The 14,717-nt window shown below is 32.9% G+C and overlaps 1 protein-coding gene across 1 annotated transcript in view; it reads left to right on the top strand.

Annotated features, from left to right (window-relative positions):
- The window catches only part of LOC113523204 (irregular chiasm C-roughest protein-like), a 149,184-nt gene that overhangs the window by 87,095 nt on the left and 47,372 nt on the right, over positions 1 to 14,717 (top strand). The window contains exons 6-7 of the mRNA XM_031909323.2: positions 1,806 to 1,897; positions 7,463 to 7,571. Coding sequence (XP_031765183.2) covers positions 1,806 to 1,897; positions 7,463 to 7,571 — 201 coding nt within the window. The remainder of the gene's footprint in view (positions 1 to 1,805; positions 1,898 to 7,462; positions 7,572 to 14,717) is intronic.

Here is a 14,717-nt window from a genome sequence, read left to right on the forward strand (position 1 = left end):
AAAATTATACTACGAATTAAGTCAGGATCTAAGCGCCAAATTTTATGTAATTCAAATCTATTTTCGTTTAATTATTTACACAATTTTTTAATATATAATAATATATATATTTAGAATTATCAAATTGATGATCTTTCTGAGGCATATGTATATCTCAAATGGATTATTTTTATATGATTGTAGTACTTAATAAATTACAGCAAAAAGTTCCAAGTTTTTCACTTATTGAGCACCAGAGAGAAGCCCTACAGAACAGCGACCATGCGAAACTCGTTATCTCTTGTTCCCATGGGTTTTGGCAAAAACCTTTCCGTAATATATACATACCTTGTATAATAACAAGAATCTGCAAAATTTCGAGTTCGAATTTTGCATTAAAATATAAGTCAACCTGTATTATTCTAGCTTTATACAAATTAATATTAAATTCCATGTGCAAAATTTTACGAGCACCAGAATGCTCTTGTATTTTATTTTTATATCAAAATCCTAAATCCGATAAACAAACCTTGTCGAATGAAGTGTTTATCTTTTATAAGATAGATAAAATTTTCACCTTCTTTGTGATCAAGTCAAATTTATTCTAAAGCTTGCGATAAATCTCTCGGGTATAACACTGTTTATGTTAACATCCAATTTATTTTGTACTGGTGTCATCCCCCAATTTACCTCAGAATATTCCATTTAAGCTTTTCAGGTGGGAGTCAATGGTATGTTGCTCATGGGACAACACACAATTAGGGTCTAAGTTGAAAATGATGTCGTGTTGAAATATAAAGTCCTTTTGGGATTAAGTGATTTTAAAGTTGAATTTATTCTACTTGAATTAAAACCAAAAAGTTTTTGATATAATAGAAAGAGACTCGCTCTTTAATATTATATCAAAGTCAGCAGTATTTATAATGGCAACCTTGAAATTACTTGTTGCTACTATAAACTATAAGAACTATAATTCTTACAATATATCTGTTTTGTTATTGATTTATTTGAAATAATGCAGTCTATTAAACGTAAAAGCTTATATGGCACAATATGGCCCTAAATAAGTAATTCGGTTACAATGGATTGACACATTATTATGCATTATTATAATAAAAGTATCGTGTATTGTGTATTAATTTAGTAATAAACATTCAAAAAATATCAAAACTATATTCTTGGGATACTCTATACTGACATCACAATATTACACAGTATATATATATATATATATATATATATATATATATATATATATATATATATATATATATATATATATATATATATATATATATATATATATATATATTACTGTTATATTCGTGATACTATTTACGTCTATACGCGACGTTACCACTTTCCACCAAGTGTACCGTTAGCCCGTCTGCCATTCTAAATTACATAAAAAAATCTATAAAAAATATCACCAATTACATTTAACATAAAATTAATATTTACTAGTTCATATATAATTGACTTTACCGTGTGGTCCGGGCATAGAATGGGTTATCCCTTCCTTTCCCGTGGGGTTGTCGTAAGTGGTGACAAAGGGATTTTACTGACAGAGGAATGGGCAACAACGTCCATCTTAAAACATCACCAAAACCTAACTACTGTTGCCAACTCGTCTGTGACCGAAGGAGCTTGACAAACAGTTAAAACCTAATATGATGATGATGTAATTGACTATTTAATAATTTCTATATCAAATACAGCTTCTGTTTTCTTGGAAATTATTTACTAAACCTACCTAGATATATTAGACTCTATAATATGTACAACCATTTAAATGGCATCATTAATATTGTCATTATTTTGTTTAGATCACGTGGGTGGATAGCAACGGAGGTGTTTTGACCCAAGGTGTTACGTATACCGTTGAACCACTATCAGATGGACAGAGATTTACAGCTAGGTAAGTTTTATTTATAACAATCAATTATTCTTCTCCGGTTTAACTTGATAGTTGTAATTTAAGATTCCATAAAAAAAACGGACATCGATTGCGGCAAAACCGGTTATTTTGTCTAAAAAATGAAACTGTTAAACTGATTGTAATAAAATTTCTATGGAGCCAATCTAAAAACAGAGGAATAACAACTGAGTCCTCAGGAATGGCAACGCATGGGGGGTATTATGGGCGAAAAAGTATACTCTGTTATATCCGTGGTACTGCTCATGTTTATAGGCGACGGTTACCACTTTCCATCAGGTGGGCCGTTAGCTTGTTTACCATTTTAAGTTATATAAAAAAGTATGTTATTTAGATAAAAAAAAATCCAAATCAGTTTATATTTAACGGAGTTATATGGTGACAAACAAAAAAAATACAAACGAATTGAGAACCTCCCCTTTTCTTGAAGTCGGTTGATACATGTAATGAGATGAGGATTATGTGAAAAACTAAAATAGATATATAAACAGAAGACATACTTAATATACATACATTAAGTTTGACGTTTTTAACCTTGACGCTACTGATTCTTTTTTCCAATACAAAAGTTAAATCAAATTTATCAGTTCATTGTAATTTAGAATTTTGCAAAATTACTCTTCTATAAATCATTAAAAACTAAAATTATAAAAATTTCCACTTAAATCTATTAGAAAATTGATTACTATTGGTCTTTACAATAAATTTTTTGTTGTGATATCAAGTTCTAATTAATTAAAAACTGAATTCTATCACTAAATAGGTTTGAATAAATAACTCTTTAGAATTGACCCCGCTATTTCTGAATTACAAGGTGTAATTCTGAATCAGTGTAACAATATCATTTATTTAATAACATATATAAATATAAGGTTCTTGAGTGACGACCACGTATGTGTAAACCCGTGGTCGTCACTCAAGAACCTTACCCCACTAGATGGAGTGACGATCTGAAATGCGTTGCAGGTAGTCAGTGGAAACACGTGGCTCAGGACCGTTCTTTATGGCAGTCTTTGGGGAGGCTTATGTCCAACAGTGGACGGATAATAGCTGAAATGTTGATGATATATAAATTAAAATCACTATGATTAGAAGATTAGTATAATTTTATGTGAATATAAAAACATTAATATTATACGCTTCTTTTTATACCACAAAGGTGGCAAGCAGGCATATAGCTCGTCTAATGGTAAATGGTCACTGTAGCCTATGAGCGCCTGCAACACTAACAACGTGCGCGTTGCTGACTTTGAAGCAACCTTAAAATGCTCTTTTTGAAGAACCTAATACTGTAGTTTCTAGGGAAAATCTCCACAGAGAGCTCATCCCACATCCCATTTTATACTTTTTTTAAACGAAATTTGTTTACTATATTCACATACTATGTCATTTTACGTATTTTTGTGTCATTTTATGTGCCCATGAATTTATTGAAACTATTTATTAATTTATTAGAATAGAATAGAATAGAATAGAATAGAATAGAAATCATTTATTCAAATAAACTTACATTGAAGCACTTTTGAAAAGTCATTACATTTTTTTTAATTTACCGCTCGTTCGGAAAGCTGTCTCATCACAAGAAGAACGAGCAAGAAACTTGCGTGATGCTCTTTTAAATAATTTTATTATTATTTTACATTTTTAAGTTTAATTGTGTGAATACAAACCACCAATTAGCACTAATTCAATTAAATACTCAAAAAAAAAAAAAAAAAAAATTGAATACATAACCAACTGGTTAAACAATTAATAAGAGGAAATCAGTCATAGTGATTAGAGCAGACCAGTCCCTACAAGCAGCACCCGTTCACGAGTATGACGGATGAGCCAGCCATCACTGCGCTCGACCATATTTTAGGGAGCCCAATGACCCGGCCCACCACGCCGCCACAAGTCTGGACATTTTAGTGAGCATGACTACTCAAAACACTAGACCACGTCAAAGCTACTCACAATTGCCATCTGATAGTTATAGTATTCACATTTTACATAAGAATGCATGCGGCAATTAATACAAAAAACCGCTACGCTTTCATATTTCTAAAATTAATCAATTAAATCAAGAAAGCAATGAGAAAATAAAATTATAACGTTGTATGCTAATAAACTAATTATTTACTTGATATGTTGTCATCTATGAATTCGTCTATCCTGTAATAGGCTTTCTTACATAAAAATTGTTTAATATAAGATTTGAATTGCCTCTCTGTCAGATTTAATGCAGATTCCGGCAGTTTATTATAAAATCTTATGCAATTACCATAGAATGAATTACTGATTTTGTGCAGACGGCATTTAGGTAAAATAAGCTTATTTATATTGCGTAAGTTTCTACTTGTACAGTCTTTGAGTTTTTTAAAACTCGCTAAGTTCTTCCGTGTATACATAATATTTTCATAAATGTATTGTGAAGTAACTGTGAGGATATTTGAGTCTTTAAAGCACTGACGTAATGACTCTCTTGAACCCATACCATAAATAGAACGTATGGCTCTCTTTTGTAAAACAAATATAGTATTTATATCGGCTGCTTTACCCCACAGCAGTATGCCATAAGACATTATGCTATGGAAATAACTAAAATATACAAGTTTAGCCGTCGCCACGTCTGTTAATTGCCTAATTCTTCTAATTGCATATGCAGCAGAACTGAGTCTACTGGCCAATTTTGAAATATGGGGCCCCCATTGTAATTTCGAGTCCACTGTTATACCTAAAAAAACTGTATCATTAACAAAATTTACTATTTCGTCATTAAGCAATAACTGTGTATTTATTAGTCTTACATTAGGAAGTGTAAATTTTATACACTTTGTTTTGCTGGAATTTAATAATAGGTTATTACATGTAAACCAATTTAATATTGCAGACATAGCACAATTTACATCGTCTAATTGATTACTTTGACGTCCAATTTTAAACACTAACGAAGTATCATCCGCAAACAGCACTATATCTGCAATTTTCTCTACCATAAAGGGAAGGTCATTTATGTAGATTAAAAAGAGAAAGGGGCCTAAGATTGACCCTTGTGGAACGCCCATCTTAATATTAGCTCCCTTAGATTTTACACCGTCAATATCTACAGTTTGAACCCTATCCTCTAAATAAGTTCTCATTAATTTTAGATCATTATCTCTTATACCATAATGTTCGAGCTTGTACAAAAGCGTTTTATGATCCACACAATCAAATGCCTTTGATAGGTCACAAAAAACTCCGAGTGCATCCTGTGACCTCTCCCAAGATTCGAAAATATGTGTCATTAGCGCAACACCTGCGTCAGTGGTAGACTTGCCGGCGGTGAAACCATATTGCTGACTGTGAAGCAGTCCGTTAACCCTGAAGTGATGTAACATTTGATTTAACATTATCTTTTCAAACACCTTACTTAGAACTGGCAAAATAGATATAGGTCTATAGTTCCCTGGCTCAAATTTATCTCCTGATTTAAATAGTGGGATTAATTTGCTAAATTTCATTAAATGTGGAAAAACGCCATTATCAATACATTTATTAAAAATAGTGGCTAGATATGGAGCAACAATATCTATGAAAGAACTAACTACTTTTACAGACATGCCCCAAAGGTCTTCCGTATTTTTTAAATTTAGCTGTTTGAATATTTTTATGATATGAAAGGGGCTAACATGTGAAAATTTAAATCTTAAAGAACAACAACCGATATTAGTCTCTAGTAATTTTTTTGCTCGAGATTGAGATGAGTCCAGAGAAGATGTAATATCAATCGGAATATTAGCAAAAAAATCTTCAAAAATATTAACTACATCTTTTGTTGTTGTTATTAATTTATTATCATAATTTAATGTAAATTGATTACAGGCTATTTTAGATCTTCCAGTTTCTTTATTTATAATGCTCCAGATGGTTTTAATTTTGTCAGAAGACTGCTTATTAACTTTAATAATGTAGAATTTAAAAGCAATAAGTATCACATAACCGGTGGAGTATTCATTTCGATAATATTAGCTGCTTCAAGCGAATCAACATAGATAACGTTCATGCATAATGCTTATATTAGGAACTCGTCTGTAAACAACTTTGTCTTGAGTATAATATTTCGCTTGTTGAAATGTTTGTATATTTTGGTGTATAAATAAGAAAATTTCTATCTTTGTCCTGCCAAGATGATTATGAATAGTACTCATTATATTCCATTAATCCTTACTAATATTATAAATGTGAAACTGTGTCTGTTCAACCTGTTATGAATATAGATTTAAATAGTTAAGGTCACATCACTAATAGAACGGCGCATCACTATTGTCGCGTCCTCTCTTAATATATATGTCGTCACTATTGTACTACTGTCGGTCTGTATAATTAAACCAATAAGTATTAAACAAGTCTATGTCATTTATTACCAAGTCAATACACAACCGACTTAATTTTTAAACGGTTTTATTTCTTAATACAATTTATAATGGCAAACAATCTGACGGCTCACCTGATGAAAAGTGGTAACCGTCGCCTATAGACATAAACAGCACCATGGACGTAACAGAGTATACTGATTCGCCCATGATACCCCTCATGCGTTGCCATTCCTGAGGACTTAGGTGTTGTTCCTCAGTACCCTGTAAATTTACTGCCATATCCCGCCCTTCAAACCGAAACACAGTAATGCAAACACAACTGCTTCACGGTTGAACCACAATAAAGAGATTCGTAATTCAATTGTATTTTTGTTTATGTTTGTTACTTCTTAATTATGTTAGTTGTAAATCCATTTAGATAAGTCTTTTATTATCTAAAAATATATACTTAGAGATTGGTCTCATAATATTTTTTATATTAAAATAATTGGTTTTGTCACAATTCGAGTAAGATTTTTTTGTAGAACACATTTTTTTAAATTTCTTAGCGCCTTAACTGCTTAACCAATCGCGACAAAATTTGATATACATATATTATAAGGGATGTATTATGGGGTAGGCGTCGCAAGAGGTGACTAAGGGAACATATAGTTGAAGGACGGGCAGTAGCGTCCCTCTTAAAATATCATCAAAAACCTAACTGCGGTTGCCAACTCACCTGCCAGTCGTAGCAACTATTGGCATCATCATCATATAAGATAAACCTCCACCTAGGGTGTTTTGTCAGTAGTTGCCATGCTTGGCAGGTGGATTGTCAACAGCAGTTGAACTTTAGAGATGTTTTACGAGGGACGCTGCTATCTTGCTCTAATTACTATCTATCCTAACCACTGCCCCTCGGGGGAAGGGATTGTTAATAATGTGTAGCTTAGTCTCCATTATTATCTATATACTACATCAGGTCGACCTCCACGCGGTTCCCCGTGAAAACCATCGTGGCTAATTTATCGTTGAATTCGTTACGATGAGCTAACTGACATGCCTTTTCATCTTTACCAATCGTCCCTTATTGGTGCCCTGCCAGTGTATACCGATAGCATAGGCGGGGTCATCATTCCATTATCGTCCATTAAAAAAAAAACACTGCCCAAATAGTAAACGATAGTAGTAAATGTATATAATTAATATATATAATATTTATTTACAGGTCCATACTAAAAATGAAGCCTAAACGCGAACATAACAACCAAACATACACGTGTCAAGCCCAGAACACAGCTGACAGGGCTTACAGAGCTGCCAGTATCGTCATTGAGGTTAGTAAAATATTTGGATATTTGGAAAAAGCTTTTCCCCTTTCCCTTTTCTATTTTTTTTTTCATATTAATATTCCTATTTCCTTAAAGAGGCTTATTTTCTACATAATTACTTTCGTTTGTACCTATAGTGTAACGAGACTGCGTCTGTATTTGAAATAGTTTTGGATGTTGTAACGACATTTGTCTGATGTAAATACCTAGTTGTCGTCAAATTAGAAAAAAAAAAACATCAACGCTCGCGTGACATCCCTAATGTTACAGACGTCCATAGGCTACGGTAACCCCGTTTATTATGAAACGAGTCGTATACTTGTCTGCTACCAAAACAGTATTTCTCTATGTATTTTTTTTTTCTCTTTCTTGTTATCTGCAATCGGTTCTTCCATAAAAGACAAAATCAGATAGTGTCAAAATGATACAAATTACAAATTAGTGTTTTGAGGAGCAGTTCCCTGACAGATCTCTCCGAATGATTTTGTAAAGCTCTTCAGACTCTAGTGTCAAGGTTCAGTACAAGCCATCGTCTCAGTCTTGTTGATTGTTGTGCTGTGAGTAGTTCTCCAGCCAGCTCATTCGTATGATTTATAAGGCGCTGTTTATATTTTTTGCTGTTCATCCTTGTCTCTTCTTTAACAGTATTGATTTGCATATAGTTATGCATCACCTCATTTCTAACAAACCATGGAGCTTTAGTAATGTTTCTTAAAGTTATGGTCTGAAATCTTTGCAAAATCTCTATATTGGAATTACTAGCACAACTTCTTAACGGTAGAAACAAATTATGTCAAATTATTAATTATTATAAAAATTATTAATTGTTTGTAACGTCATAGTGCCTCAACAGCTTAACCAATCACTACGAAAGTTGGTATACATATTCTATATAGAATGGAAAAGGATCACTACCTTTTATCTCAGTCTGTGAATATATCCCGAACGAAGTCGCGTGTTAAAGCTCTATAAGTTATAACTCTACATTTTCCCCATTGCCCCACATGATTAGCATTAAAAATCGTTTTCCATTGAAATTGATAAGCGTGTAAAACAAGAATAAAAGACAGATGTCGTAAAATTAAATCTTAGATACCATTCCGTTGATCAGTACGGTAGAACACCGGGTCCGCGTAGATTAATCTAAATTCAAATTCATTTCTAATATTTAAATTTTATTAAAGGAAACATTAGATGCTTTGGAGAATTTTTAAATCGGCCCGACTTTTTTTTACAGTTAAAAGTTAATTTAATGGAAATAATGTTTGTTTACGTATGTTAATATGTTAGAGTAGTAACACATTCTTATGCTTTGATTACATAAATATTTACGTGTATTTAATTAGAAGTTTTACCATAAATTATATTATTTTACCATAAACATGGGATACTTCAAAAGGGGGGGCAACGCGCGTAATATCCCTTATATTGCAGGCGTTTATAGGCTACGGTTACTACTTACCATCAGATGTGCCGTATGCTTGTTTGCCATCTCAGTTTTAATCGAATTTCAAGATTTATACAGGTTAAACATGAGTTATATTATGAGTGGCAACATGTATAAAATTAAATATCTGAAGAGTGTGAAATTAATTAAAAAAAAAAACCGGTCAAGTGTGAGTTGAACACCTGATGGTAAGTGGTTACCGTAGCTGCGGTTGTACGTGGGTATTATATAGTAGCAGTTATGAACGCCTATAAACCTCTTTACCCCTTTTTTTAATAACCCCAAGGTAAAATCTTTAATTAATAAATTTATCAAAATCATAGTTTTATTGTACAATTGGGAATGTCAAATAAGCTTATGCCCACGTAAAGAGGCAATCATCGTCTATAGAAACGTGCAGCACCATGAACTACACAGAATATATTATGACGACCATTGTATGACAAAGGTGTAACTAAGGTATTTACGCATCCGTACCCTCCAATTTCCGTATATAGTCGTGCCAGTCCCGGCATAGAATTAGCCATCCATTTCTTTCTCGTGGATGTCGTAAGAGGCGACTAATTGAGCTTATGGTAGAGGGATAGGCAACAGCGTCTCTCGGGGGGAAGGGATTGTTAGTAATGGGGAAGTTAGTCCTCATTGTTTATTTATTTATTTAAGGAACACTAACAGCATATTGCATTATAACATATAGTTATAGCAAACATTAAATATAATACAATATTAATGCACATGCCTATTATAGGTATTCACAGCATTTACTTTAACATAGTTATACAGTGCAAGAAAATTAAGTAAATAATAAAAATAAACATGTAACCTAAGTTGTGAGCAATATCAGAAAATACGATTATGAGTGAATTGAATTAAAAAATATTAAATATATATATATATATATATATATATATATATATATATATATATATATATATATATATATATATATATATATATATATATATATATATATATATATATTATCATAATTAGAGTTAATTGCTCGTTTATCGTCACGATGGGCTAATTGACCTGCCTTTTCATCCTCACCAATCATCCCTCACTGGTGCCCCGCCAGTGTATACTGATAGCGCGGGCGGGTTACTATTTCATTATCATCCATTAAAAAAAAAACAGCGTCTCTCTTAAAACATTACCAAAAGCAAAACTATGGTTGCCAACTCGACTGCCAAGTGTGACAATTATGGTTATAGGTGTCGCTACGTTCAGCAGTGGACAGTTAAAGGTTGATACAACCCTGCAATTTCACTACCAAATCCCACCGTTCATTTTTATATAACTATATGATTGGATATTTACTAATATTATGAAGTAGAAATGTTTGATTTTTTGTATGTTTGTTTATAATGGATCAACTCAAAAACAACTCAGCCGATTTTAATAATTCTTTTATTATGTAGAAAGCTATATCATCGGCTAGATGCTTACTAATATTATAAATGTATAAGTGAGTTTTTTGTTACTTTATAGCATCTTAATGACTTAAACGATCACTATGAAATTTTGTTTCACTAGGAAATTACAAGAATTATTATTATGTATGTATATACTTCATGGTATAGAGAAGACTAGGCTATTTTTTATCCTGGTCAATGTACATATCCCGGTCATGTAGATGAAGGTGCAGGAAAAAACTAATTGCTTATATTATTATTTAAAAAATCAGAGATCTATATAAAAATAATGTAAACCAATATATATAACCAAGATAGATAGATAGATAGATGACCTTTATTACTATTATTAAGAAAATAAATATTAAAACAACAAAAAGAAAAAAAGAACAATTAATGTTGCTAGTAATAGGAGCCGCCTCAGCTGTTGCTATGTATGTACAGCTCCAGCGAGATGTACCTATATAGCGCTGATTTTCAGGTGGCCCCTTAACTCCTTTACCTTTAGCATGCGTGCGGGTCGTCAATACCTATTTCTCGGATGGGAGACTCAACACGCTTACCAAAAAATACATAATACATTACAACACATACATAAAACATTACAACAAATATACAAAAAATTACAACACAAAAAACAATATCTTTTTTTAAATAAAACTGAAAATATAGTATGGACATGTAATCTACAAGGTTGAGAAACACGTTTTTCGGAAGGTATTAAGTATGAATGTGGGTGGCTATGAGGGCAGAGAAATGCCTAAAAGGATATGGGTAGACTCTGTGAAAGATGATATGACCAAAAAAGGAGTGAATGCGGAAATGACTGTGAATAGAGAAGAATGGAAAAGAAAAACATATTATTTATTTATTTATTCATTAGTGTAAATATGTGTACATGGCGGACTTAATGCTAAAAGCATTCTCTCCCAGTCAACCATAGGGAAGTGTCAGAATACTCGAATGCGGTACTAGTAATTATTGATATACATACCTACTAAATTTACATATATAAACGAATAAATATATATAAATAACAAATATTCTTTCATATATATAACATATACTATATTATACACGAAATTGGGAATAATATAAAGTACTTACTGCTCGAATAAAGTAAGGAAGTGAGCATGAACGTTTTTTTTTAAAGACGGTTTAGTCGATAGTCTCTTAATGGCATCAGGAAGCGCGTTCCAGAGTCGTGAAGAATGTAGTTATTACGTCGACTCCAAGTAATAATTGGGATCAGGGTAGGAAGATGATGAATATAGGATTTTAAATTAACACTTTCAAACAGTCTAATGTAGTAACACATAACGCTCATATAAACAGCAGTAATGCAATATATATTCAGCTAACTGCTACGTGTAAATGCAATTCGTCCAGATTTAGTGTGTCGCCATGTGGCTAAGCGGTCTCCCTGTTACAAATTACGGACTGAAAATGTTTCAGTCTGAATTAGACGGAAACTAGGTATTGTACGGAAATCCTAGTGGCGAAATAATTCTGAATTATTCTCATAGTACGTACTGGTGATGATAAATAAGCAAATTTTTTTTATAATACAATAAGCAGGGGAAGGTATTGTTAGTAATGCGAACTACCAGTCTCATTGTTAGCAATATACCCTGACAGGTCGATCTCTACGTGGTCTTTCCTGGAAACCATCCTGCAGAATTCCAGGTGTATTTATCACGATGGGCTAGCTGACCTGCTCTTGTATTTTCACTTATCATCCCTTACTGGGTGCCAGTGAGTGCCGATGTATACCAATAGCGCAGGCCAGGCCATCCTTTATCATCAATTAAAAAAAATACAAGAAGCAAATGCAAAGACAGACAGACTTTGCAATTCTTGCATTACATATTAGACCCTATTTTATCATTTTGGGAATTGGGAAAATGAATTCAAGAAATCGCTATTTAGCAATTAGGCCGCTGATTATTGTCTCTTTATCTTAATTTTATGTAATTAAATATTCGTTTTGTTTGCATATATATATTATTAATCTTTATAATATGTATCATTTTATGAATGGAACATTAAAAAGATTTCATTAATTCATTCAAATAAGCGTATGACTCTTGATAGTAAGTGATTACCGCTGCCTATGAACACCCCCAATACTGGAGGAATTGCAGTTTCTTAGTTTAGCTCCAAATTAAAAGTGAATTGAAAAATTTAAACTACCGACAGTTTGATCGGTTAAGATTCGAGTGTTTATCACTTCTTGGCACTTTAATAATTCAAAGTTTAGTGTACCTGTAGTATTTGAGATAGACAAGGACATTGACTACTTCTTATTTCAACCATTCAATATATCCTGATCATGCGTGCGAAGTCGCGGGTAAAGACTAATGTTATTTTAAAAGTAAAAATGTATTTTATTTGTCACAACCTAATATAAAATAGAATCCTTTGTGAAATTTGACCATACACTTATTTATTTATTTAAATAACTTTATTGATCAAATGATAATATGGTACAAAAGGCGGACTTAATGCTAGTAGCATTCTTTACAAGTCAATCTTTGGGATGAACTGTGAATCACGAATGCGGTACTTCATTATTAGGGTAGGTAGTAACAATAATACTTTACTTAATAAACGTAACATAAAAAATATCTAATATGGAGCAAAGGTCTTTAAACATTACCAAAACCTAAATGCGTATACCATTCCGTCTGCTAAGCGTGGCTATTATTGGCAAAACCCTTCAATAGGGAGAGGCCTATATTTACCAGGACAGTTAACAGTTGATACGACATGGTGTTCAAATAGAGAATGGGCCTTTTTTTATCCTGGTCAATCGATAAATCCAATCAGACAGACAAAATTGTGGACACAGCCAACCACAAAACATACTTACACCGTCGTATGCATCATGTACTCGTAGTTGGTTCACTACCTACCAAGGCTCTTAAACAGAAGTAAGAAGTTACTTCAGTTCGAAAGGTACATAAATTGTGAACTTGGGACGAGACTTTGCACGAAGACTTTGCCCGGGTGCTTCTGTCTCAGCTGCCCTATTAATTTTGCTGTCAAGTACTTGTGCATCTGTGTTCTGGTTTGAAGGGCGAGATATGTTTTGTCACAAGTATTGGTAACGCACTAGTAATGCTATTGTTGTTGAAACAAGTTGCTTTTTTTATGGTAACCACGTCTGCGCTATCGGTATATATGTTGGTAGGGCACCAGTGTAGGATGATAAGTGAGGATAAAAGCAGAGCAATAAACTTATCGTTATGAATTCTAGAAGAATTAATCACGATGGTTTCCATTAATTAATATATAATTCATAACTAATTATATAATAGTACAAACTTCAATCTGTTTTGTGTTTCTGTTTTCATTGTTGTGATAAATTGAAGTAATGTTCAGGAAGGGACTTTTTGAAGGAAAATTTTTACATAGGTTTTTTCATACCTACATACATATATGTTACGCCCATCTCCTATTAGGGTAAGCAGAAACAATGGAATGCAAAATGCTTCGATTCAATCAGGATGTTCTCATATTTTTTTTATGCAACTTAGAATGGCAAACAAGTTGATGGCCTACCTAATAGAAAGTAGTAATTGTCGCCTATAGACAAGAGTAGTACCATGGACATAACAGAGTATACTGTTTCGCATGCATTGCCACTCCCGAGGATTCAGGTGTTATTCCTCTGTAACCTGTAAATTCACTGCCTTATCCCACCTTTCAGCCATGCAAACAAAACTGCTTCACGATTGAAACACGAATGGGACAAAGGTGCCCAAGCAAATGACTTTTGCACAGTCTCCCTCTGATATGAAATATATGAAATAATATATATGTATATATATTACATTAGATGCCAACTTAGTATCCTTTTAAGGGACGTTTCCAGTTTAGCATGCATCATTCACAATTTCCAAAAAACGGACATCAATGATTTCGATTATACCCTGTACAGTAAACCAATAGACATTCACACGTCCACCTGACGTAGCTCCAAGTTTACTGCCGGAAATACTATGTTTCGGACATTGTCTGGAACTAGATATAACATTGTTGCTATTTGTTTCTATGTGCACTGTAGACGTAGGATATAAGAGAGTGTTAGAAATAATCACTTTTACAATTAAATCATCATCATCATACCAGCAAGTAATTGTCCACTGCTAAACGTAGATTTTCCCTTACAACTACTGGCACCTCCCCCCTCCCTCAGTTTTGGCAGCAGTTGTCACGCGTGATAGGCGGATTGGCAACCGCAGTTAGTCTTTAGTGATTTTTTAAGGAGGACACTGAATAACAATA

This window comes from Galleria mellonella, unplaced genomic scaffold (assembly GCF_026898425.1).
Source record: "Galleria mellonella isolate WM207_F2 unplaced genomic scaffold, CSIRO_AGI_GalMel_v1 utg146, whole genome shotgun sequence".
Lineage (NCBI taxonomy): Eukaryota > Metazoa > Arthropoda > Insecta > Lepidoptera > Pyralidae > Galleria > Galleria mellonella.